Below are 24,721 nucleotides of genomic sequence, written 5' to 3'. Positions count from 1 at the left end.
AGGTGCCTCTGGTTGGTGGCGGAGGAGCCTCTGGTTGGTGGCGGAGGAGCCTCTGGTTGGTGGCGGAGGTGCCGCTGGGTGGCGGAGGTGCCTCTGGTTGGTGGCGGAGGAGCCTCTGGTTGGTGGCGGAGGAGCCTCTGGTTGGTGGCGGAGGAGCCTCTGGTTGGTGGCGGAGGTGCCGCTGGGTGGCGGAGGAGCCTCTGGTTGGTAGCGGAGGTGCCTCTGCTTGGTAGCGGAGGTGCCTCTGGTTGGTAGTGGAGGTGCCGCTGGGTGGCAGAGATGAGAGGTGGGTATTGCGGCAGTGCAGGTCCAGTGTTGCTTGGTGTTTCTTTGCAAAAAGAAACTAGAAATTATATATGTATTTGAATTCCCTTGATTTTTTAAAGTATTAACACCATATAGGTACTGATTTCCACGAATGCGGGTGGATCTTGGGAATCTGTATTTTAAAAAATCCAGGTTGTGATCATAAAAGTTTAATAACCACTGATCCTGTTAATGTGAAGATGATATATACTTAAAACAGTTTCTGAGAATTGTGTGCAGTGTGTCCATAGTCTGAAGTGACTGACACCCTGGGAAAGAGCTGCATGGTCCAGTATGGCTGACACGGGTCACATATAGCTATTGAGCACTTGAAATGTGGCCAGTCCAAACTGAAACGTGCTGTAAGGATACAATATACTAGATTTCAAAGGCATCATACAATAAAAAAAGAATATAAAATTACTCATTAGTAATTTTTTTGTATTGATTTACATGTTAAAATAAGATTCTGAATATATTTTGTTAAATAAAGTATTAAAATTAATTTTGTCTGTTTACCTTTTTTAGTGAGAGAGAGAGAGGCAGAATCAGAGACAGGAGGGGAGAGAGATGGGAAGCATCAACTCGCAGTTGCGGTGCTTTAGTTGTTTGATTGCTTCTCATATGTGCCTTGACCGGGGAGCTCCAGCCGAGCCAGCAACCAATGGGATCATATCTGTGATCCCACACTCAAGCCAGTAACCTCGGGGGTCTCGAACCTGCATTATATTTCTTTTGGACCAGCACCTTTTTAGACTATTTAGGAGGAAGGCTTTGTGGAGGAGGTGCTATTGGACCAAAGCCTGCATAAAAACGAGAAGGATTTCTATCCCAGAACAGATGTGGAAATGATGGTTGAGGACAAAGCAGTATGAAAGGTAGACTCATGGGGCCCTGCAGAGTGGTCTTTTTAGAGTGGAGAGGGGTTCATTTATAAAGCTAGATTAGATATCATGTCCCAGTCATATTCTGAGATTTTCCCATATATTTTATTTGATTCTTGCAACAATATTATGAGCAAGGAACTCTCATTGATTATTTTACCCATAATGAAAGGCTTGGTGAGGTTATATAACTTGCCCATAGGCATGCAGCTATCAGGTAATGGAAGTAGGATTCGCATTAAGTGGTCTTGACTCAAGGTCCACATTCAGCCCACAAGTTGATGCTGCACACAGATGGTTTGGCCGTCCTTGATGTTTGTCTTGTTCTCACAAGACAAACTTCTGTCTTCTGTTGGGTGTGTACAGACTTAGAGCAGTGGTAGTCAACCTGGTCCCTACTGCCCACTAATGGACGTTCCAGCTTTCATGGTGGGCGGTAGCGGAGCAACCAAAGTATAAATAAAAAGATTTAACTATAGTAAGTTGTTTTATAAAGATTTATTCTGCCAAACTTAGCGAAAATCCGACATAAAGTACTTCGTAAGTAATTATTATATGCTCTAACTTGCTCTAACTCTGCTTTATAAATTTTATAAAGTAAAGTTACTTCCCTACTTTATAAATCACCATTGCTGTGGAACCAGTGGGTAGCTAGAAAATTTTACTACTAACAGAGATACAAAAGTGGGTAGTAGGTATAAAAAAGGTTGACTACACCTGACTTAGAGGAAGGAATAGGAAAAGCCCATGTTTTCTCCTAATTGATAAAAAGGTTTTCCAACATATACCTTACTATTACCATTTATAATCTTAGTTTGTACAGTTGTAAAAATAACATATTAAGACTAATGATTGGCCCTGGTTGGGTAGCTTGGTTGGTTAGAGCATGGTCTTGATGAAGCACAGAGATTGCCTGTTCGATCCCTGGTCAGGGCACATACAGGAACAGATCAATATTCCTCTCTCCCTCCCCCCTCCTTTCTCACTAAAATCAATTTTTAAAAAAAAAAATTGGAATTCTAATTCTGCAGAGGTTTGGGTTTTGGAATGAAAGTATTTTTTCTTTCAGTGCAACATTTGCTAAGTAACCTGCAGTGTGGTGCAGGGCTAGAAGAGGACGCAGAGCGGAGTCCGAGCTCCTGAGTAACCCGTTTACGTATTGTTACATTGGTGAAATACCCTGGAATACTTGATCTCCTCACTGAGGCATTTTACCCTTTTCAGCCAGTAAAGAAGAAGAAAATCAAACGTGAAATAAAGATTTTGGAGAACTTGCGTGGCGGCCCCAACATCATCACGCTGGCGGACATTGTCAAGGACCCCGTGGTGAGTGCAGTGGCTGCTAGCAAGGCCCTCCGGGTCTGGCGGCGCTGGACCCAGAGCACAGCTGGCCTCTCTGTTCCCCTCCACCGTCAGTCCTGCTGTGAGAGTGCTCAATCAGTCACAGCGCTTAACTAGCTTGGGTCTTTCTTTCAAAGAGACCTCCACCCACAGGCTATTTCTTATTCTTCTAGGCTAAGAGACTGATAGCACTGGAAACTGAAATGTGTTAATCCATTTTGCAAACTCAGGTCCGATGCTGATGGGCGATGGGCGCATTGTTGGGCTGCCTAGAGCCTGGTGAGACTTCAGCTCCATGTCTTCTGTTTGCAATCCATCCCAGAAATGACCTAAGTGTGGTGGTGACCAGAGCGGGGAGGGCTTGTAGCACTAGGGGTTTCCTACCACTGAGGCGAGGACTGCCAAATTCACCGTGTACCATCGCAAACGTTGTGCTCGTCAAAGCGGCCAGGGCTATTGCTAATGTGTGTCTTCTTCTTTCCCTAGTCACGGACCCCTGCCCTGGTTTTTGAACATGTAAACAACACAGATTTCAAGGTATAATATATAACCAACCCTTTGAAGCTGTTGTCTTTTTAAACCATACAGAAAGGCTTTTAGGGGTGTTACTATTAGAAGAACTCCCTTCCTCTTTTTATCCTCACAGGGCTTAATTTTAAGATAGAAATACTCCCGTACAAACCGCCACTTTCCACATTGTGATATTTTGCCCTTTTATTAGTTTTGTGCTCTCTTCAGTGACCAATACGTTTACTTCTCACCACCGTTACCATTCACTTAACAGTTTCTGCTGATGTCAGGCTTACTGAAAGCAATAGCATGCTCAGTCAAGATCTGGCCAAGGGTATTCACTTTAAAATGACTGTTCTCGAAGGAATGTGTTGTGTATGCAGAAGCAAGGTCTGCTTATACCTCAGGATTCCTCAGAAAGTCTGGTCGCTAGATCTTAGAGAGGAATGAGTGGGTCTGGGAGGTGTAAGTTGTCCAGTGCATGCCTCTATGACTGATCTCTCTGGCTTCCAGCCCGTCCAGTGGCCTGCCCCAAACAGCTCTCCATTCTAGTGCAGTAGGAAAGACAGGCACTCGCTTGGGTTTCAGACTGTAAAGGTATCTGGTCTTTGCACCAGTTCAGAATCAAGAATTTTAGGTAGCAATAAATGGGTGAATTCTTTTGCTGAGATAAGGAAAAAAGGAATAACTGTTTTAGAATCAGAATAACAACTTCAAAGAAAATGTTAGGTGATATCACTAACCATTTAATGATGTGTGCATTTTTTTTAAGACCATAACTCTTTGGAAACTGGAAGATATACATAACAGTTCTTCAAAATTTACTTTCAAATTAGGACAGGAATAATTGTTAAATTGGCTTAATGGATTTGGCAGCAAGCCATCTGCATATCTACTGGTGATCTGCAGATGGGGTAATTCCTTTCTAGGGAGGCTGTGTATTTGTCAGAATGCCTTTTATGAGATGGTCTGGAGGTAAACGAAAAGCAAACTCATTTGCAAATGTATATTGATGCATATTGCTTAAAGTGACATATGTCCACCAGTGGATTGTAGCTTCAGGAATACAACCTAAGAAATTCTTGACTCTTGCATATAGAGTTAGAGGCTCAAGTGTTTATTTAAGTGAAAGCTATGTTGGAGAAATAGAGGCTGGTATTGAGCTAGACCCTGGGATGATGGCAGATGAGCCAAGTCCTGGTTTGCGTGACTACAGATAAGGATGAGAAATTGCCTGTCATCAGCAGGATTACATGGCTCACATGTTGCATTTGTCTTCAACAGCAATTATACCAGACGTTAACAGACTATGATATTCGATTTTACATGTATGAGATTCTAAAGGTAAGGAAACCTTGAATACTCACTAAATACCTTTAGATTGATCTTTTCTTTGTTAAAGAACCCAAATGACTGTAGAAAAGCTAGTGAGTTAGCTTTGTAAAATACGTTGAAAGAAGGGGCCTCTTCATAACGTGAATAGCATCAGAACTCTTCTGCTACTATAAGGGGTATGGAACAGGGTCCAGCAGGAATGTAATTTAGAATGCTTTGGAAAGAGTATTTAGAAGAGTGGGGTCCCTTAAATAATTGTAATCATCTTGTTCCTACAAAAGTAAACAGTTCAATTATGCAAACTTAAAAGAAAAGCTCCTTGTTTGCTGGCTTCTGGTATACTTTATTTCACTTAAAATTTAAGTGAAACAGTAAACTTTACCTCAGCTGTCAAAGGATCATTGTCCTAAGGATTATGTAAGTCTGCTTAAAGATCGCTGATTTAGAGTAGATTTTGCTTTCTAAAGTGACATCACCAAATATCTTGCTCCCAGTAGTCATAAGATCAGCTTTGTAGATGAGAATATTGCTAAGAGTTGGCTAAAGTTCCTTACTAAGTGAAGGTTGACGTAAAGCCTGCATTTGAACCTTTAGAAGTACCCTGAAGAGACTATGCCAGTAGAGATATTTGATCTTTCCATTGGCTCGTGTAGTCTTGCAGCAAGCAGGATTTCATACAGTTAAGGGTATGCTTGTCAGCTCCGGGAACCATTGGAACTCAAGTTGCCCTTCAGGAAGGGCAGGAATTTGGCCAGTAGCATCAGCTGACTTTAAAGCTGGGATTAGCAAACGGGTTGTGCCACTCGGTTCACCTTACTTTGAGATTGGACAGTGTTTTCAAATTGAATTTGATGTCATAATTCAGGAACTGGCAAATTTGTTTATTGGGATAAACAGTCCAGTTTTGGGCTTTGTGGGCCCAGGGTCTTTCTCCCTGCTCAGCGTCGCTGTTGTAGAAAAGCAGCCACGGACAGCATGCAGCACACAGTGCGACTGTCCAGCAAAGCAAACATTCATAAACGTGGATAAGCCATATGCGGGCTGCGGTTTACAGCCTCTGTTGTCAACTCTTAGCTGCTAAAGAGTTACTGTTCTTTGAATAACAGTTTTGTAGTACAGACCAGTTTTCTTCTTTTCAGGGGCCTGTGTTTGTGAAAATAATCCATGCTTTGGGTAAAGGAGAGAAATGGAAAGTGATGCGATGGGTGTGTTCTTTGGATCTTTTTGAGCAGGAAGGCTGTTTTAACAGTTGTGTAAGAACAGAACCTAAAGTTCAGAGGCCATGAGGTTGACACTGGGACCTTGAACAGGTCTCTGAACAAGCACTGTAGTCGGAACTGTCCTAATCCTGACTCCCACAGGTGTTGTGAGGCTGGAAAGAAAACTATGGAGGGAAAAGGGAAGGGTTTTAACTAAAAGTCACTCTTACACAAGTTAATTCTTTTTTACCTGTTCCTCCCACAGGCCCTGGATTACTGCCATAGTATGGGAATTATGCACAGAGATGTGAAACCCCATAATGTCATGATTGATCATGAGCACAGAAAGGTAATGTGATAGACTGACCAGTCTTTATCAACATGATAGATAGTTTATTCATTCAGCTAAAATGTTTTTAGACATTTATTATGAATGGTATTGCTCTAGAGCAGGGGATATATGTGTAAAGCAGACAATAAAAAATTTTTGTCCATAAGTAGCTTGCCTTTGGGGGAGGGTGGTGAGTTAGAAAGTTAAAAATTATGTGGAAGACAGAAGTAAGGCAAGAATAGAGGACAGCAGAGAATGCTGCAGAAGTAGTTATTTTTTAAATTTTATTGATTTTAGAGAGAGGGAAGCAGAGAGAGAGAAACATCAATTTGTTGTTCTGTTTATTTGTGCATTCATTGGTTAATTCTTGTATGTGCCCTGATGGGGGATTGAACCTGCAGCCTTGGCCTTTCGGGAAGATTGTCTAAGCAGCTGAGCTACCCGGCCAGCGCAGGTATTTCAGTTTGTAAAAGGGGTAAAGGGAAGATTAGAGAACGTTTGAATGGCACATGCACTCTTGGGAAGAAATGCGTCCCAGGCAGAGGATACAAAACTCCTGGGGCAAGACTGTGCCTGGCTTGTTGGAACAGTGGCAAGGGCAGGCCTGGGATCACAGTGGACGGGGGAGAGGGGAAAGAAACAGGTTCAGAGAGGTCAAGAGAGCCAGATCGTGGAGACCTCCCGTGTCAGGGTGTCTCTGGAGAGGCAGAGCTTTTGCAAGGTTTGTGGAGAGGACTGGCAAGCTCTCGCTCGTGTTTTTAGAAGTTTACTACATGATTATTAGAACAGCTGAAATGAGAAGTAGTGACAGTGCCACAGCCATTTCAGGAAAATCCAAACTGTCATTTTCTAGTTTGTCTCTTTTCTTCAAGACAGGGAGGGAGGGAAATGAGAAGCATCAATTCTTCATTGCAGCACCTTAGTTGTTCATTGACTGCTTTCTCACATGTGCCTTGACTTCGAGGGTCTCCAGCAGACCGAGTGACCCCTTGCTCGAGCCAGCGACCTTGGGCTCAAGCTGGTGAGCCTTGCTCAAACCAGATGAGCCCGTGCTCAAGCCGGTGACCTTGGGGTTTTGAACCTGGGTCCTCTGCGTCCTAGTCCGACGCTCTGTCCACTGCACCACTGCCTGGTTGTGCATGGGTGGTTTTTGGTTTGTTTGTTTGTTTGATATATCTTACAGAGACAGAGAGAAGGATAGATAGGGACAGACAGACAGACAGGAACGGAGAGATGAGAAGCATCAATCATTAGTTTTTTCTTGCAACACCTTAATTGTTCATTGATTGCTTTCTCATATATGCCTTGACCATGGGCCTTCAGCAGACCAAGTAACCCTTTACTCGAGCCAGTGGCCTTGGGTCCAAGCTAGTGAGCTTTTGCTCAAACCAGATGAGCCCACGTTGAAGCTGGCGACGTCGGGGTCTCAAACCTGGGTCCTCCACATCCCAGTTCGATGCTCTATCCACTGCGCCACTGCCTGGTCAGGCATGGGTGGTGTCTTAAAAGAGGACTCTCAAGACAGTGTGTGGAGTAACTTGAAAGATAAAATTACTGAAGGTTTGTGTGTGTGTGTGTGTGTGTGTGTGTGTTTTCTTTTTTTTTTCAGTTACGGCTAATAGACTGGGGTTTAGCTGAGTTTTACCATCCTGGCCAAGAATATAATGTTCGAGTTGCTTCTCGATACTTCAAAGGTCCTGAGCTACTTGTAGACTATCAGGTAAGAAGAGAAAGGCAAATAAAATTTCTGTCTATGCTTATTTTGTACATAATTTGCAAAAATGTCATTTTGAGCTTTTAAATAAGTCATTTATACTCACCCCTGGCTGTCCCTTTCATATGAGTGTAAAATATGAGTTTCGTCAGTTTATCCACCATAACTTTTGTTTTCATTATCATAATGTCAGTAAACTCTGAATAGATCTGCACTTGACTCTAACTGAAGAGAAAGTACAGCAAAGGTAACTTTTTCTAATTAGAAACTCCAGAGCTAGTTTGAGAACGGTAAGCTAGGTTTCACCAACCTCAGGTCTAAATTAAAAGATGCTGTCTTCTGATTTTTCTAAATTGTAGTCTATATATAACGACCTTCTCCCTACTAAGAAAGCCCTCTTTCTCATCACAGAAACAAGACCCAATGGACTACCTTTCATACCCAGTCCTCGCCCATGTTAATGCCAGGTTCCTTAAAAAGTGGAACTGTGTCCTAGACATTCTTTCTGGGATCTTGAGGGTGTGACCCTGAGCTCAAATACTTGATGCATAAAAATATTCTTTATAAAGGTGAAAGTCAAGACATCACCCTATTGTGGGAAAATTAAAGATTAAGTTCTAGAACATTTGTGCAATAATATAATGCTACCCATGAAAAAGTTTCTGTAGGCTAACAGTTTGAGTTGCTGTTATGTGAGTGAAAGAAGTCGTTCAAAGCAGTGTGTACAGATTATTTGACAGTGGGGGAGACGCATAGAGAAAGACTGGAAGGAAGCAAATGCAGATGTTATGAGACCTTTCTGGTGGCGTGATTTTTTTTCTGAAATTCATCCTTGTGTCATTTGTAACTGACATTTATTATTTTTGCTTAATGCAGATGTACGATTATAGTTTGGATATGTGGAGCTTGGGTTGTATGCTGGCAAGCATGATTTTCCGGAAGGAGCCATTTTTCCATGGACATGACAATTATGATCAGGTGATATATGCAGTAAGGAACTTATTGCACCTAGAGATGGCCAGACCTGGCTACTTGGTTAGAAACTGCAGTGGATTCTGCTGAAATACTGGATGCTCTCCCCCCCGCCCCCCTCTCACACTCACACCCCCCCCTGAAACTTATTCATTCAGGATTTCTGAGAGTGGGGCCCTAGAATGATTTTTAGCTCATGGCTTACTCAGCCAATCCAACATGGATCCTCATATTGGTACTTTGGGAGCTACCAGTCTAGCCTTTTGAAATCAGAGATTTTCTTCTAGTCTTTTTAATTTGTGTTGTTTGTTTTATTGTAAATTACACATGTAAAATATAACATTACCTTAGAATCTCCTAAAGCAAGTTTTCATTGGAGTTGGGAATGTTTTCTTCAACATGTTGGTTTATCTATGTTATTTTTATGATCCTTTGTCTCTTTCAATGGAGTGAGTTGATGTATGTCAGAAATATAGATGATGTTCTTTCTCAGGGGCCATACAAGGTTGGGGAATGCATTAAAAAAAATTAGTCTGGCCTATCTAATAGTTCGTAGTGTGTATAGTAAGAGAATCAAACATAAAAGGAAATAGGTACAGTAATGAAGGTCAGCGTAGAAGTGTAGACAAGGTACAAAAGGCAGTCTGGGAGGGAGTGGTCTGATATACAATGGGAGCTTCCCAAAAGGAGTGTCACCTACAGCTGGGTTGTGAGGGGTGAAACCCTGCGACTTGCTCAAGGAGACATTGGGGGTGAAAGGAGCTGGGTTATAGTTGTTCTCTTACTCACACCATCACATTGAAGACTGATTTGAGGAATTTTATGTGGAAATCTATTCCTGCTGTGCACTGAAATTTGAAATGAATTGAGTGTAACACTCATACCTGTAGCCATGATGATCCCTTTCTGTGGATCCAGGCATGGTTCCTTGTGATTTAATCATGTGACATGCTTACTGTGGGTTTTTGTCTCTCTTCCATTTTAGTTGGTGAGGATAGCCAAGGTCCTGGGGACAGAAGATTTATATGACTATATTGACAAATACAACATTGAACTAGATCCACGTTTCAATGATATCTTGGGCAGGTGAGTCATAAAAAAATCCATGCATCTGTGCGCCTTAAGCACTTGAAGGCACACTTTGAAAATTGATATTTTGGATCCTCAAAAAAAAAAAGTAGCTCCGTTCTCTTTGCCAGCACTGCTGCGGCATCACTGTCCAGTGCTGCAGGCTGCCGCTCAGTCAGTCCTGTCTTAAAAAATCTGGATTGAGCGGCCCTTTTCCCAGAGTCACTTTCAGGAGTGCGTGTAGAGGTTATCTACAGCCAGGGTTCTTATAAAATGAGTGAAATGTGAATTCTAGGGCAAGGGTTATGGTTGAGTCGGATAACAAAATCTCTTGATTTAGCTTGCTTCTCCAAATGACAAAACCCTCCCTAAGGGAAGGAAATAATACTAGGAAACGCATGCTTCAGGAACCATGTACAGACAACAGACTGTGAATGTAGCGGCTGTGACATGGTGTCACTCACTCACCGCTTTCCAGCAGGTGGACTTTCCAGATGCAGAGACTGCTGGCCAGGGCCAGGGGTGCCATAAAGTGTGTGGGGCTGGGACAGAGGCCTGGGCAGCCCAGCCACCTGACCCTCCTGTCCATGCAGAGTAAGCAAGCCTGTCAAGAAACCTAAATCCTGCTTCGTAAAACTGAGGACCCAGATTTCTCTCGTGCAGGACGGCTGCTTTCGGTCCAGTTAGTGTGGTGTCTCCCCAGTGACAGAGCGCTATAAAACTACTCTCTGAGTTTTTATTTCTTTCTGCTAGTGGTTGGGCTCCTGGCCACTAAGAACTTAGGAGTAAAATGTTGGGCTGGTTCATTCCTCCTTCCCCCTTTGGCTCTGCAGACACTCCCGTAAGCGATGGGAACGCTTTGTCCACAGTGAAAACCAGCACCTTGTCAGCCCTGAGGCCTTGGATTTTCTAGACAAGCTGCTGCGATACGACCACCAGTCACGGCTCACTGCAAGAGAAGCCATGGAGCACCCCTATTTCTGTGAGTCCGACCGTCCAGCCCCCAGAGCCTGTGCAGGCCTGCCCAGTAGGCGGTACAAGGCCAGAGAGGGTCTGTGCACAGTGAGGACAACTCTGGGCCTACAGAAGAGAGTTGGAATCCCAGCTCTGCTTAGCTTGTGGCAAAGTGATTTCACCCACAGTGAGCCTTGGTTTTTTCAAATGGGAACAGTGATGGAAACTGCCTTCCAGAATTGTTACAAAGACTCATGTCTAACAGAGTACCTATTACATGATTACTCCTAAATAAACTGGTTTTCTTACTGTGTGGGTGACATGTCTCAGTGGCTAGCTAGTCTGGAGTGATTGGATGATAAGAAATAGCCCAATACCGGTCCTGTCCCTGGTCATCATTTATTGGAGGGAGCCAAAAAAGGTTGTAAATCTTACTGTATGAACACCTTGACTTAGGGTTGTGAGCATCCTAACTGTGCTGTGCCGGGTGAATAAGTCACTTAGACCCAGCCCACCCGCACTCCAGTGTTAGCTGAGTTCAGTGTTGGACTGTTCCCCAGGGAGGTGGGTGGTTTTATAGTGAAGGGTCATACTGTTGCCCAGTCTCTTGCACCTGAAGCACACTGACACTGAAGTCTGGTGACAGCACTAATTTGCACAAACCTGTAGCTCTAGCCTGTTTGGTGTTGTGCAGACTGCAGTCGGGTCAGTGTACTATGACGGTCCACCCCGCTCTCGGCAGGGTCAGATGATGTGGTCTCATTAAACCCTGCTGGGTCAGTTTTATTTTAAATTAGTTCTGCCATGAATAATTGTCTCATCTTCCTACTGTTCAGTTAGTTTGACAGGAAAGACAATTCTGTTTCCCATTACTTGTCTAATTCATGATGAAGATGAAGCCGTTACCACCTTAAATTCTTCTGGTGGTAATATGGACTGTGAATGAACTTAAAGAACAAGGGTGACTGCTTTAAGATCATTACTTTCATTGTTAAGTATAAAATAACCTCACATTTTGGTCTCTCTTTCTAGACACTGTGGTGAAGGACCAGGCTCGAATGGGCTCATCTAGCATGCCAGGAGGAAGTACGCCTGTCAGCAGCGCCAATATGATGTCAGGTCAGTTCGTTGGTAGAGTTCTTTTTTAAAAAAAAAAGTCAGTTATTCTCCGTGCCCTGATTTCTTGTGGCCCCTCTTCTTTGTAGTGATTACCTTCCTGATCCACTGACATGTGTGGCTCTTTCCACTTGGCTTCAGGATGCTTTTGGCACCTGATGTCCCCTCTCGAGTGGGCTGTCAACAAGCTCTTCTGGGCCAGAATTCCAAGTTTCTCACAGAAGGACATGGACATCCCGACAGACCATGAAGGATAAAAATGATCCTTTTAGCCCTGGCCGGTTGGCTCAGCGGTAGAGCGTCAGCCGGGCGTGCAGGGGACCCGGGTTTGATTCCCGGCCAGGGCACATAGGAGAAGCGCCCATTTGCTTCTCCACCACCACCCCCTCCTTCCTCTCTGTCTCTCTCTTCCTCTCCCGCAGCCGAGGCTCCATTGGAGCAAAGATGGCCCGGGCGCTGGGAATGGCTCCGTGGCCTCTGCCCCAGGTGCTAGAGTGGCTCTGGTCGCGGCAGAGCATCGCCCCTGGTGGGCGTGCCAGGTGGATCCCGGTCAGGCTCATGCGGAAGTCTGTCTGACTGTCTCTCCCGTTTCCAGCTTCGGGGGGGGGGGGGGGGAAGATCCTTTTAACTCACGGTTTAGAGTGATAGTAGTTACATGGTCCTCAGAAACAAGATTACGAAATTGAGGAGAGGCCATTACAGCATCGGCCTGGCGTGCCTGTGTTTGTGGGTTCAATCCCCAGTCAGAGCATGTATGAGAAGCAATCAGTACACACGTGAATGGAACAACTAAGTGAAACAACAGCTTGATACTTCTCTCTCCCCCCCACTCCCATACCACCCCCCTCAAATCAATGGGAAAAAATTCTTTAAATAAATTGGGGAGCCCAACCAGGCAGTGGCGCAGTGGATAAAGCATCAGACTGGGACACAGAGGACCCAGGTTTGAAACCCCAAGGTCACCAGCTTGAGCACGAGCTGACCAGCTTGAGCCTAATGTCGCTGCTTGAGCAAGGGGTCATTCACTCGGCTATAGCCCGCCAGTCAAGGCACATATGAGAAAACAATGAACAGCTAAGGAGCTGCAATGAAGAATTGATGCTTCTCATCTCTCTACCTTCCTATCTGCTTCTTACTCTGTCTCTGTTACAAAATAAAGGGAGGGATGGATGGAGGGAGGGGGAGAGAATTGGGGAGAGTAGAGGTAGGGTTTATACTTTGATGTATTTGTGTGTATAAGAATGACTCTTTGATTTCACTGTGCCTAGTAAATTGTAACTATTTGTATGAAATTACTTTTCATTCTTGTTGAGAGCAAGTTTTGTACAGAGTACACAGTTACTCAAAGGAAATGATGGCCCATCTCTAAGGATGCTACATGTAGGCAGCATCCATGTGGGTACACTTGTAGTGAGAGCATTCACCTGAAAGAGTGCTGTTATCTTAGAACTAGTTGCCTTGTAAAGTGTGTCCTAGTGCCTGTGTGCAAAATGACGTGTGTCCAAGGTTATTTGTTTCATAGTCTTATTTGTGATAGCAAAGCATTGAAAACAAGCTCTCAGTGGGGAACTGGTTAAAGGAATTATGGGTCATCCATTCAGTGAAGTGCTGTTCAGCCAAAGAAAGAATGAGTGTTCCATGTTCCCAGCTCCAAGTCGAAGGTGATATAAAATGAACTAAACGAGAGGCAGAACTGTCTTAGACCAGGAGTGAGCAAAAGTATATAACCATATTCCTGCATGATTCTTATGTGAATGTCCTTATAAAATAATGTTCACGTATATGCGTAAAATATTTCCGATAGGGTCAAGATAAGACGTGCTCCTTTCCCCACTAAAAATGACTCGGTGACTTGGAAGTTTTAGCTGGCAGCATGTTATAAGCCCATGAGTTTCAACTCTAGCCCTCTGCTGTTCAGTATGGTACTGACCAGCCACATGTGACTATTTAATTAAAATCGTATGTAATTTAAAAATCATCTTTTAGTTGCACTAGCCACATTTCAAGTGCTCAGTCACCACATGTGGCAGCAGCCACCACATTAGCACAGATTACAGAGAGGAAGAGTTGATCGGACAGGTTGCCCTACACTGGCCTGAGTTGGAATCCACACGGTGCCCAGCTTTACTAGCCATTTACCTTGGACAAACTGCTTAAACTCTCCATGCTTGGCTTTCTTTACTTATCTCCTAAACTTATGAGAACTTGCCGTTTTAGTTTGTCAGGATGCAATTTGAAATTAGTTTAATTTGTAAAAACCTGGCTAAGCAGATGTCCTCAATAAAAAGAATGACTGTGTCACTTTTGAGGTAGGTGAAGAATTGGTAAGATTTCCTTGATTGGTGTCTCTGGCCCACTGTTCGCTGTTCTCTTTCAGGGATTTCATCAGTGCCAACCCCTTCACCCCTCGGACCTCTGGCAGGCTCACCAGTGATTGCTGCTGCCAACCCGCTCGGGATGCCCGTGCCGGCCGCTGCCAGCGCCCAGCAGTAGCGGCCCGTCCGTCCCGAGCCTCCGAGCAGAGGTGGGGGCATCGCGCTCTCCTGCGTGGCCGTGCCTAGCCGGGCGGGGAAACACTTAAGAAGCACCGTGTCTGAACCGTTGCTTGTGGATTTATAGTAGTTCAGTCATAAAAAAAAATTATAATAGGCTGATTTCCTTTTTTTTCTTTTCTTTTTTCTTTCTTTTTTTTAAACTCGAACTTTTCATAACTCAGGGGATTCCCTGAAAAATGACCTTACCTGCAGGTGGAATATTTCACGGACACATTTTTTTCTCCCCTTCCAAATTCAGTTCCTCGTTACTGAAGAACAAAGATATAAAGCTAGCCTCGATTCCCGCTGCTGCGTTTGGGAGGAGGCTTCTCCCCACCCCCGCCCCTGCTCCCCACCCCCCCAGTCTGGGGGGTATGTAGCTGCTTGAAGGGAGGCGGGGCGGGAGGAGGGAGGCCCCAGCCTGGAAAGCAGTGTCCTGCTGCTCACTAACTCTTCACTCGGAAAGTGCTTGGGTGAGACTCTCTGGGTGAATCAAGTGGAAATGGGTCTTAATCGTTACATTAAGATACTGAAGAATCTACCCAAAGTGCAGACAGGTCCTGAAAACTGTTCAGTTTGAATCATGTCTTATTGACCCTACATTCAACTCACTTATAAGTTTAGTTTCAGTTTAGTTGAAAACGTTAGTCACCTTCCCTCCAGGAGCCTTACCTTGGTCCTCTCCCCTGTCGTCTCCCAGCCTGCTCTGTAGCCGGTAGGAGGGGAAGGCAAAACCTTCTCTGTGGTCTTGGTCTTGGCCATCCTGAACTCAGTTCACTACTAGGTGTAACTTAATTGCTTTTTACAAAAGAAACAAACATTGTCTGTATAGGTTTCATGCTAACAGCGCTTTAAGAGCTGATGGGAGTTGCGGCCACACTTTATTTTAAGCTTTCTACCTTCTTTTCCTCCTGCCTTCCCCTTTCCTCACATGCCATCCCCGAGAGGGCCTGCCCTCAGACTTGTACCTGTGTCTGAGCGGTGGGAGCAGAGCCGTTGTCTCCAGGGAAACAAACGGCAGACCTGTAATTGTGGGAAAACTATCAACTCTTGTTACAGCCCTGCCACCCCTTGCTGTGTGTACATATATAATACTTTGTCCTTCATATGTGAAAGATCCAGTGTTGGAAATCTTCGGTGTAAATAAACGTTTGGTTTTATTTATCAAGGTTAGATTTAAGTTCCCTGTGTAAAGGTCTCGCTGGGTGAGTGTTTCATGTTTCATCTGAGGGGCCTGCAGCCCCGTACCGTGGAGGCTTCCTAAGGCCCATTTTTATACACCCCTCGTTCGACCCCTGGTACCGGGCAGGGCAGAGAGGCCTTAAACCAGCACCACAAGCCAAAGCGTCTGGGGATTAAGGATCCTTTGCCATAAAACTCATTCTGTGTCTCAGCAGTGCAGGGATTGGGGATGGAAGGGTCGCCAGTTTTGTGTGTTTGTGTGTATGTAAAGTGGATTTTCCACTGTACTCCAACCACCTAAGTTTATCAGGTGCTTCATGGAGGAAGCCTAGTTTTTTAAGCACAATAGCAAAACCATCAGCTCTGTATTATCTCCTGTGACTTCATTACAGTAGCTGCTTGTGGGGACTAGGAAAAATTCTTCCAACATATTTTAAGGCCTAAAGTCTTAGATCCCCTTTCTCCTACCTTTATAGATTTGTAGGTCTTTCTCACCTGGGGGTCAGAGGTAAATGTGATTGTTTGAGGAGTTTAACGAGGTTACCTAACTTTGTGATCCATCTTGGCTCTAGTAACTTGATCAAGGTGGTGGCTGTAGTGAATATAATGGTGACCTTCAGAGGTGGCTCGGGCCTCCTTTCGCAGCGCTTCTCAGCGGGGGGAAGGCGTTCTGACTGTGGTGCGGGGTGGTTTTCTCTCTCGTGGCCACTTGCAGTGGGTGTCCTAGAACGCTCGGGGGTTGCTGTGCTGACTGTGCAGAAGCTAAAGGCCCCTGGCGTGCCACAGATGCGATTCGTGATCGCGTTAGCACTGTTGTGATTTGAACAGGACACTTAACGACTAATAAATTCTTTCTCTGTAGGTGGGGAGGAGGGTTATTGTAAATCAAGACTTCGCGTTCCGCCCTTGTAGCTCAGAATCTAGGGGTAGCAGAGGCTGATGCGGGGGCTGCAGACAGCTGGGCCTCCTGACACGCACCAGACCTTGCAAGAAAATGAAGTGAATGCAGAGGACTCTCAAATACCGCCCAAGAGCCTTTTAAAAGAAATAGGACTTTTTGAAACGCTACTAAAGGAGTCACTGCAGAAGCATGAGAAAAAGACCCAATTACGGGGGGAGGGCAAGGGTTTACAGAGTAACAACTTCCTTGTTGTAAATTACCTCATCTGTATACCTTGTATTGGGACACTTTATTTCTCAGCACTACCTGTGTCTGCACTGATCAGATACAACAGGGACTGGAATGCCAATGTAAGACAGTTGTGTTGGCAATTACTCTGAAAGATTTCTTTTTTTAAGTATTTTTAAACTTTGTTCGAAGTGGGCTCTCCCTACCCCACCCTTCTTTTTTTTTTTTTAAGTTTGAAGTCAGAAATCTCCCCCTCTCCTCCTTGACTTATTGGCTGTAATTGTATTGTAATTGGTATAACTAAAAATATAACTGTGCTGGGAAGAAGTTGTGCCATGAAGGTCTTTAATTTTTTTTTTTTAAATAAAGACATTTAAACAAATGAAATGTCCCTTCAGCCTGAGCACTATGCTTCTCCAATCGACACCGTGGGATAGATGGCTTAATTCTCATGCACTGGAGTTGAATACGGGGTGATGGAGATGTGAGATGGGATGGCGGAAGATTGGTCTAGGAGCACTGGGGTCTGGGAGTTTCTGACACAGACACAGTGGAAGAGAGCCTGCTGGTGTTGCCCAGCAGGGCTGGTTTCATTCCTGCCCTTGTCACGTGTGCAGTTACTTGGCAAGTTACTTAACTTCTGAATCGGTTTCATCATCTGTCAAATGGGACCAGCGCTTCCTTGGGGTTGGATCAGAGTCAGTGTCAGGTGTTTGGCACCTGCTAGGCCCTTATAACCCTCATTTCCTTGACCTCCCATATGGAGGATTAGTCCTTGGTCCTGCCTTGGCTAGTAATTCATTCACGACGCCATCTCCTCTGGACCTCTCTATGTTTTCAGTCGGGTGGGATGAGGCAAGTCAGATTCTGAGTTCCCCTTCCGCTCTGATGTTGATTTGAGAAAGTCTGAGTGGTGCTTAAGTGAAAAGGACAGTGGAGATAGCTGGTTCGCTGCAGAACAGCCCCGTGTTCCGTGAGGGCAATAAGCGCTGTCTGTGGAAGGTCGGCCGTGGAGGTACCCCACAGCCCCGAGGCACCTTGGCGGAGTCTCGGCGCCTGGAACGGAGGTGTGCTGGTGTGTGACGGGACCTCATGCGACAGCTGCACCCGGGAGGTGGAGCCGAGCTGACTCGCTCATTGAAGCCGAATGCATGACTTCTGCAGAAGTCTGTTCTTGGATTGCTGCTTATTCTTTCTCATTTTATTATACTTTTTAAGAATTACATTCAGGATGTGTTTTCCCCAATTCCTAGTTTGTTTTAAACCTTCGCTGTGTACTGTCTCACGGCACCTACATGGTATCAGTGTTGGGAGTTGAGACGTGGTTTAGACGAAAGGAACCACTGTGTGATGTCTTGTATCTGAACTGCCTCCCAGGAACTTCAGTCTAACATTTATTCCCATTTTATATGTGAGAAACACAGGAAGAATAAATTGTTAAGAGCGGGCCTGCTAGAGACAGGAATGTGTTTTGCGAAACTCGATTTTCAGGGTATGCCTAGTTACTATTGCTCTAAAGTAGTAAAGAAATTGGGAATTTTCATTTCCTCAGTCTTTAAATTCCATCTTGTTTCGCCTGTTTTCAAGTGTGGTTATAATTAAAACGGTCTGTTTGAGCATCTCTTTTTTGTTTGTTTTTGCAAAGACCCGACTCCAGGGACCAGGTTCAGTGAGACAGATCCGAGCATCTCTTGAAAACTCTAGTTTTGTCATCACCGTCTAAAGAGTCCCATCAGCTCTCTGTCCTGGGATTAGCGTTGGGTTTGTTTGAGTAGTTGGTTAATCATTAGTCTTTGCCTACCTCCGTGCTAGGAATTCTTCCTCCCTTATGGCTCAGCGTTAGGGGCGGTGGCTGACCTTCGGTGGCATGTGTGCTAGAGCTATCTGCTCAGAGCTGCTTCCTGCTCGAGGAAAAAGCCAGAAGGCTTTGAAGTGAATTTGTCCCTGGTTCCCTCCTTAAAATGGGTCTAAAGCCTTGATCTTAGCTGATGCTCCCCCTCTCTAAACTATCTCCCTGCTTCCCCCACCAGCGTCACTACCACAACCCTATTGCCCTCTTAACGCCGGAGCTTTTATGGTATTAGTTTGTTGACTTACTTATTGTCTCCCCACTTGCATTTAAACTCCCTGATGACCTTGTATGTTTACAAATCTGTGCATCATTATAAAAACTTTTTCTTTCTTTAAAGTGGGCCAGTATCCCTCGTGATTGAAGAGGACTGCACGGAGTAGCACAAGAACAATGGTTAGCACCACACCAGACGCGCAGTAGATGCTCAGTAAATGGTGATTCTATCCTCTGTTCAGTTCCACCTGCCCCTCCCCACTGCACATAAGTTGCTAGAAGTACTGTTGCATAGCGAGCATCCCAGAATCATAAGCCTTATCCTCAGGCTTGCAGCTGTAATTAAAAGCCACAAGCCCCAGACTGAAAATGTTTTTTTAATGAGCTCTTGGTGAAATTATAAGTTACCAAAGGCTAAACAGTGATCCTGGCCAACTTAGTAGACCAAGATGCTAAAATACCTCTGCCTTCCACCACTTATATATAATAATATGTAATTCAGACTATTCTCCAAGTAGAACAGATGCATAGAGGCCGCCACACAATAGTCTGGTTCTGGAGCCACCCCTAATAGAAATTAGCATTCTATTTTTTATAACCTTAATATGTTTCTGTGTGTGCTAAATGTAACCACTTCAGAGAAGCAAACTAGTAGGACGGCAGATGTCCTGGTTCTAATCAAAGTTCTGTCTGGCTGTGTGGTTTTGAATTGGTTGCTTAACCTCTGAATCTTCACAGTGACTTAAATTATTATTGTAAAACATGTTAGACTCGCACCAAGTTATAAAGAAGCTGTCACATACCTATGAACCACTCACTGCTCAGCTTAAGTCTGCATTAGCAATACTGTTGAAGCCCATTTGTCTTTCCTTGGTCATACCCTCTTTTCTTCCTCATTGCCCCAAGGGTCCTCATATTTTCTTCATCTATAAAATTGGGGTGTAAATACCTGTTTCATAGGATTGTTGTTCAGATTAGATGACGTGTTTGGAAAAAGCGCAGTGTCTGACATTGAGTTTAACTCAATGTTACTGCTCTGACTTTTTGTATTGTTGTACAAATCATATGCAGAAAAAGATGCCGCATCTATAGGGATGCTAAACACTTCTGCATTTATAGCTACAATTTTACAGTGGATAACAGTAAAGTGTCTTATTTTAGAAGAAAAAAATGCATGCATTAACTATGATGGGTTTTCAACAGATGCAGGTCAAGTTTCTAATTTGCATTGCCCTGCTCCCACCCTCTAAGATATCCCTCTGAGATTCTATCACTCTGTCTCCTCTGAATTTTTAATTTCTCTACTAAAAGCCAAATATGTTTGCACTGTAACAAAGTGCAGTCTGGATTTGCCTTTCTGTGGCCATGATCAGAAGAGACTATCATTGGCCTTCCTGTAAGAAGCTCTCCCCCAGGTCCCTCCAGATGCAAGTTCACAGGGTGGCCCATCTGTCTCTCAGAGAAGTTCCCAAGGGGATTGGGTCTTTCTGAGTCGGCTTCATTCTTGCATCAGCTGCTTTGGCAGCATTTTCTTGGCTCCTCTAATGAGAAATAGGAAACGCAACAGCAGCTGGCAAATGGTTTCCTGATCCTACCCTGTGAGTCAGAGTCAAACATTTGTTAAACTTATCTAGCAAGGCAGGCCCTTGCCTCTGTGTGTTGAGTTCTCGGAACTGTAGGATGAACTTCTGTGAAGAAGTTCAGACAGCTCTGCTCTCCAGATCTCCTGATATTGTACCTCCCTCTGGTCCCGTGCATTGCCCCACTCCGCTCAGGGTCGTCTTCTTCACCAGGGCTTCCTTATGCATGCCCTTCTTGACTAGTCTTTCCAGAGTTCATTTGTTTATGTAAGGCGCCCTTCAACAGACATTTTTGGTGTCCATGAGCCTAACCCTGTGCTAAACAGAAGTGGAGAGAGATGAGACTCAGCCCATGGGGAAATGTGTTCTCTTCAAATACAAAAGCAGGAAACAAAATTGTGTATCGGCAATAGTTAGGTTCCCCAGGGGAAGAAATCAGATAGCCCAGTCAAAATGGTAAACAGCTATCGCACGTAGGTACCCACTACCTGCTCCGGCTATGTGAGGGTGCTAACTAAAATGACATGGTCTACTTTCAAGTAAATAGCCAGTTTCACAGAAAGAAATGGAACTTCCCAGGTGGCAGAAAGGAAGACAGAATGCATTTTGAAGGTAAGTGGATGCTGAAGTCACAGAGGCCCCAAGACACCAGGCCTGGATATCGATGGGCCTTAGCGACTAGTTTGAATGTCTCCGGGGAGATAGAAGGCAACCTGGGGGCCTTTCAAGGTAGAAACTGAAACATGCCTTGATCCTTGAAAAGGCTGCTTCTAGGAAAAAGGATTGGAAGGAAACAAAATATTAACTGTAGTTGCTGCTGGAGATTAAGATTACAACATGTCAGAAAAACTCGGTAAGAGAGAAGGAGTCCTGAGCTCTCGGGGAAGTGCAATGGTCAGGGAAGCCTTCCCGAAGGAGGGGCTGCTGGAGCTGGCTGGGAAGAGGCCCACCCGTACCCAGTTCAGCCTGCCAGGGCCCGCACCTGAGATAGGACTCCTGTCTCGGTTCTGCTTCCTGGACTAACTGCGTAGTGCGCTGCCAGGAGTCCCTGTCCAGGTTTCTAGTGAGGTTTTAGTATAGATGAACATTTTGCTTTTTGCTCTCTGGCCCTTGCAACAAAAATTTTTAGCCACACACAGATCTAGGTTCAACTGATCTAAACTGGGTTCGGCCAACCAGAGGGTTGGTGGGCTGCATTGGGAAACTGTGTTGATTGGTTCCGGGTTTGCCCCAAGTGGGAGCTCCATGCTGAAGTTGCAGCGGCTACCCGAAGCAGCTTGTGGCGGACTGCTGGGACACAGGAGCCCAGGTGAAATCATACCTGCAAAGAAATAGTTAAATATTGGGAATTCTCCAGAATTGAGAAGACACCATGCCATAGATCCAAGAAACTCAACACCAGACAGGATAAGTGCACACATACAACTAGGCTTACCATGTTCAAAATGCTAAAACAAAATCCGAACAGGCAGCCCAGGGAATGAAGTGGCCCATCACATCCAGAGGAAGCTAAGAATTACCGGAAACTGTGCAAGCTGGAAGGCAACGCGGTGACTAGTGCTAAACGAAAAAAGAAACATGCCAACCCAGAAGCCTATACCCAGTGAAAATAACTCAAAATGAAGAAGTGAAACCTTTCTCAAACAGACAATACATTACCAGAAGTCCTACAATAAAGTAACTAAAGGAAGTTCTCCAGACAGAAATTTAGATTGATAACAAAAATTAAGAATACTGGCAATGGAATAAATGAAAAAAGTTTTTAATTACCTTCAAAAATAACTAGTTTAAAGTAGGAGGTCAGCAAATTTTCTGTAAAGGAGCAGATAAGATATTTTAGGTTTGACAGGTCATGATCTCTACTGCAACCACTCTTCTGTTGCCTATTAGACAATAGTCAAATGAGCATGACTGTTTCAGTAAAACTTGATAGACATTTAAATTTCATTTTTATGTGACACTAATCTTGCCTTTTTTTTCTCCCCAATTGTTTACAGTTGTAAAAGGCAATACAAAATCAACTATTGGGCTGGGTTTGGCTTGCAAATAGGCCATCCTTTGCTAACCCCTGGTCTAAAGCCGAAATAGTAGCCATGAATTGTGTATTTATAGCACAGGGATAAGTGAATTGTAATAACCATGTGATAAAATATTGAGCAATAAAAAGAAACTTGATACCATGTCACAATACGGATTACTCTAATAATTTTGCCGATTGAAAGCCTACGTTCTGTATGGTTTCATCCATATAAAATTCTAGAAAATGCAGACTACAACCACTAAATGTAGTTAGATGGTTATCTGCATGATGCACAAGGGGCGCGGGCAGTGGGAGGAGGGTATGATGGAGAGGAGCGGGTTTAAGAAGAAAAAGTATGACAATAGCATGAAGGATAGAAGAGAGATGGGAATCGACTGTTGTGAGGTCTTTTACTTTAAATGAAGCCGGTTATTTGAAGGCAAACTTGAAAGATGTGTGTTGTAAATCCAAGGGGAGGCTTTAAAATTAATCTCACCTCTCCCACTCAGCCCAGGGTTGTGGACTGGGCCCCTGCTGGCCCGATGGCAGAGCATGAGACTGGCCTAACCAATCCACACGGGGTGGCTGCATTGAGCGGTTCAGGCCTAGGCAGCTGATAGAATCAGCCGGTAAGCATGTCAACACTTCTTAGAAATGCTGGGACAGAGGATTCGAGGTGTTTCACAGAGTCAGATGTAGAAAGTATGGCAAGACCCGAAGCTGTCATGATATGACCCCAAAGGCCTATTTGGGGTTGTAATTCAACAGGGTAATGGGCATGACCATCACAGTGATGGAATCATGGGCTCATTTCTGTTGACCCAGGAAGGCTTTTTTTTTTTTACAGAGTCAGAGAGAGGGATAGATAGGTACAGACCGACAGGAACTGAGAGATGAGAAGCATCAATCATTAGTTTTTTGTTGCGACACCTTGGTTGTCCATTGATTGCTTTCTCATGTGCCTTGACCGTGGGGCTACAGCAGACCGAGTAAGCCTTTGCTCAAGCCAGCGACCTTGGGTCCAAGCTGGTGAGCTTTGCTCAAACCAGATGAGCCCATGCTCAAGCTGGCGACCTCGGGGTCTCGAACCTGGGTCCTCCGTATCCCAGTTCGACGCTCTATCCACTGTACCACCGCCTGGTCAGACCCAGGAAGGCTTTTTAAAAATTGCCACCTAGAGCTGCTTTTAAAGAGCAGTCTGAAAAATTATGAGGCAAGATGACACATTCCTGAGCATGCTGACATACAGAGCTCCATGGTGGTGAACTGCAATTAAGACAATGCTGCCTGGGACAGGAACTGGTCCCTGTGGGATGCCTTGTTCATCTTGCTGAGTCCTTGGCAGTACCTTGACCCTCTCTTTTCCCTGAGAACTATCCACTTTGTTTTACAGAGGATGAAAGCTGGCCCAAGCTTCATAATACACTGTTTAGCCCTAGAGTTGTGATTGTGGGGAGAAGAGTGGGGCACTTGCCCATCCCCACTGCAGGCAAGAATCCACCAGCCAGCACTTAGTAAGGGAATACATACCCCAAATTGCTTGAGTATATGTATGACTTTCAAATTGGGCTGACAGTTCTTCAAGGCAATAGCATCTTTTGACCTCAGCTACAATTTCGAATAAAGACTAGACATGTTTTATTAAGCCCGCAGTACTAATATTTCTGCATTAAGCAATCTATGCAGATACAATGTTTTAAATTCTTAAAAAATTTAAGATAATTTTGGGAAATTTAAGATAATTTTGGGAAGTCTAATGGATTCTTGTGGTACTGATTACAGGTGTGTATTTGAGTAATAGATTGACTTGTGGTTTTAAGTTGAAGGCTTATTAAATTTGTTTTGACACATTGAAAAATGACAAAAATTTTTAAAAAGTTAAGATTTTATTGATTTGAAAGAAAAGGGAGAGAGAGAGAGAGAAAGAAGGGGAGGAAGAGCAGGAAGCATCAAGTTATAGTAGTTGCTTCTTGCATATGCCTTGAACTGGCAAGCCCCGGGCGACCTCGGCATTCCAGGTCGAGGGCTCTATCCACTGCTTCACTACAGGTCAGGCAAAAAAAATTAGAAATTTAAAAATTAAACTCATGATTCAACAGATTTATGTTTGTTTCATTTATAATTACATAAAGACTCAAAAGGCTTTGTTAGAAAAATGACACTTAAAAAAGGAAAGTGAATTATTAAATTTATAAATGCAATTTCAAATCTTCAAAGGAATTTAACCAAGTTTATTAATGGGGCCAAAGACGTGATTGTTAAAATTTACTAGATTTATGAATGGAATTGTGAAATTTGTCAGTTGAAATTAAGAAAACGATTTGGGGGTTTGTAAGTTTAATAAATTGAATATTTTAAAAATCAAATTAACCTCAAAGTAATTTTTTCTGCTCATGAAAGTTACTCAGAGGGCCTTTTTAAAAAGGACTTACAATGACCATGGGACTTGGATTGAACAGGATGGGCTTATGAAACCAAGTG

At 44.1% G+C, this 24,721-nt stretch overlaps 1 protein-coding gene across 6 annotated transcripts in view; it reads left to right on the top strand.

Annotated features, from left to right (window-relative positions):
* CSNK2A1 (casein kinase 2 alpha 1) overlaps window positions 1–22,400 on the top strand; it is a 48,921-nt gene extending 26,521 nt beyond the window's left edge. For 4 of the 6 annotated variants that reach the window (XM_066384171.1, XM_066384173.1, XM_066384174.1 and 1 more), the window contains 10 exons: window positions 2,415–2,516; window positions 3,018–3,068; window positions 4,326–4,385; window positions 5,841–5,924; window positions 7,516–7,626; window positions 8,497–8,610; window positions 9,578–9,678; window positions 10,494–10,642; window positions 11,647–11,733; window positions 14,108–15,420. In XM_066384171.1, the coding sequence (XP_066240268.1) occupies window positions 2,415–2,516; window positions 3,018–3,068; window positions 4,326–4,385; window positions 5,841–5,924; window positions 7,516–7,626; window positions 8,497–8,610; window positions 9,578–9,678; window positions 10,494–10,642; window positions 11,647–11,733; window positions 14,108–14,223 (975 nt within the window). In that variant the 3' untranslated portion in view covers window positions 14,224–15,420. Of the gene's footprint in view, window positions 1–2,414; window positions 2,517–3,017; window positions 3,069–4,325; window positions 4,386–5,840; window positions 5,925–7,515; window positions 7,627–8,496; window positions 8,611–9,577; window positions 9,679–10,493; window positions 10,643–11,646; window positions 11,734–14,107; window positions 15,421–18,764 lie in introns of those variants that run through there. The other 2 variants (XM_066384175.1, XM_066384176.1) reach the window with 2 other exon arrangements.
* Window positions 22,401–24,721: the final 2,321 nt, after the last annotated feature.

This window comes from Saccopteryx leptura, chromosome 5 (genome assembly GCF_036850995.1).
Source record: "Saccopteryx leptura isolate mSacLep1 chromosome 5, mSacLep1_pri_phased_curated, whole genome shotgun sequence".
In the NCBI taxonomy this organism is placed as follows: domain Eukaryota; kingdom Metazoa; phylum Chordata; class Mammalia; order Chiroptera; family Emballonuridae; genus Saccopteryx; species Saccopteryx leptura.
The sequence above is the reverse complement of the archived record's forward strand: the minus strand, read 5'-3'. Positions and strand labels throughout refer to the sequence as shown.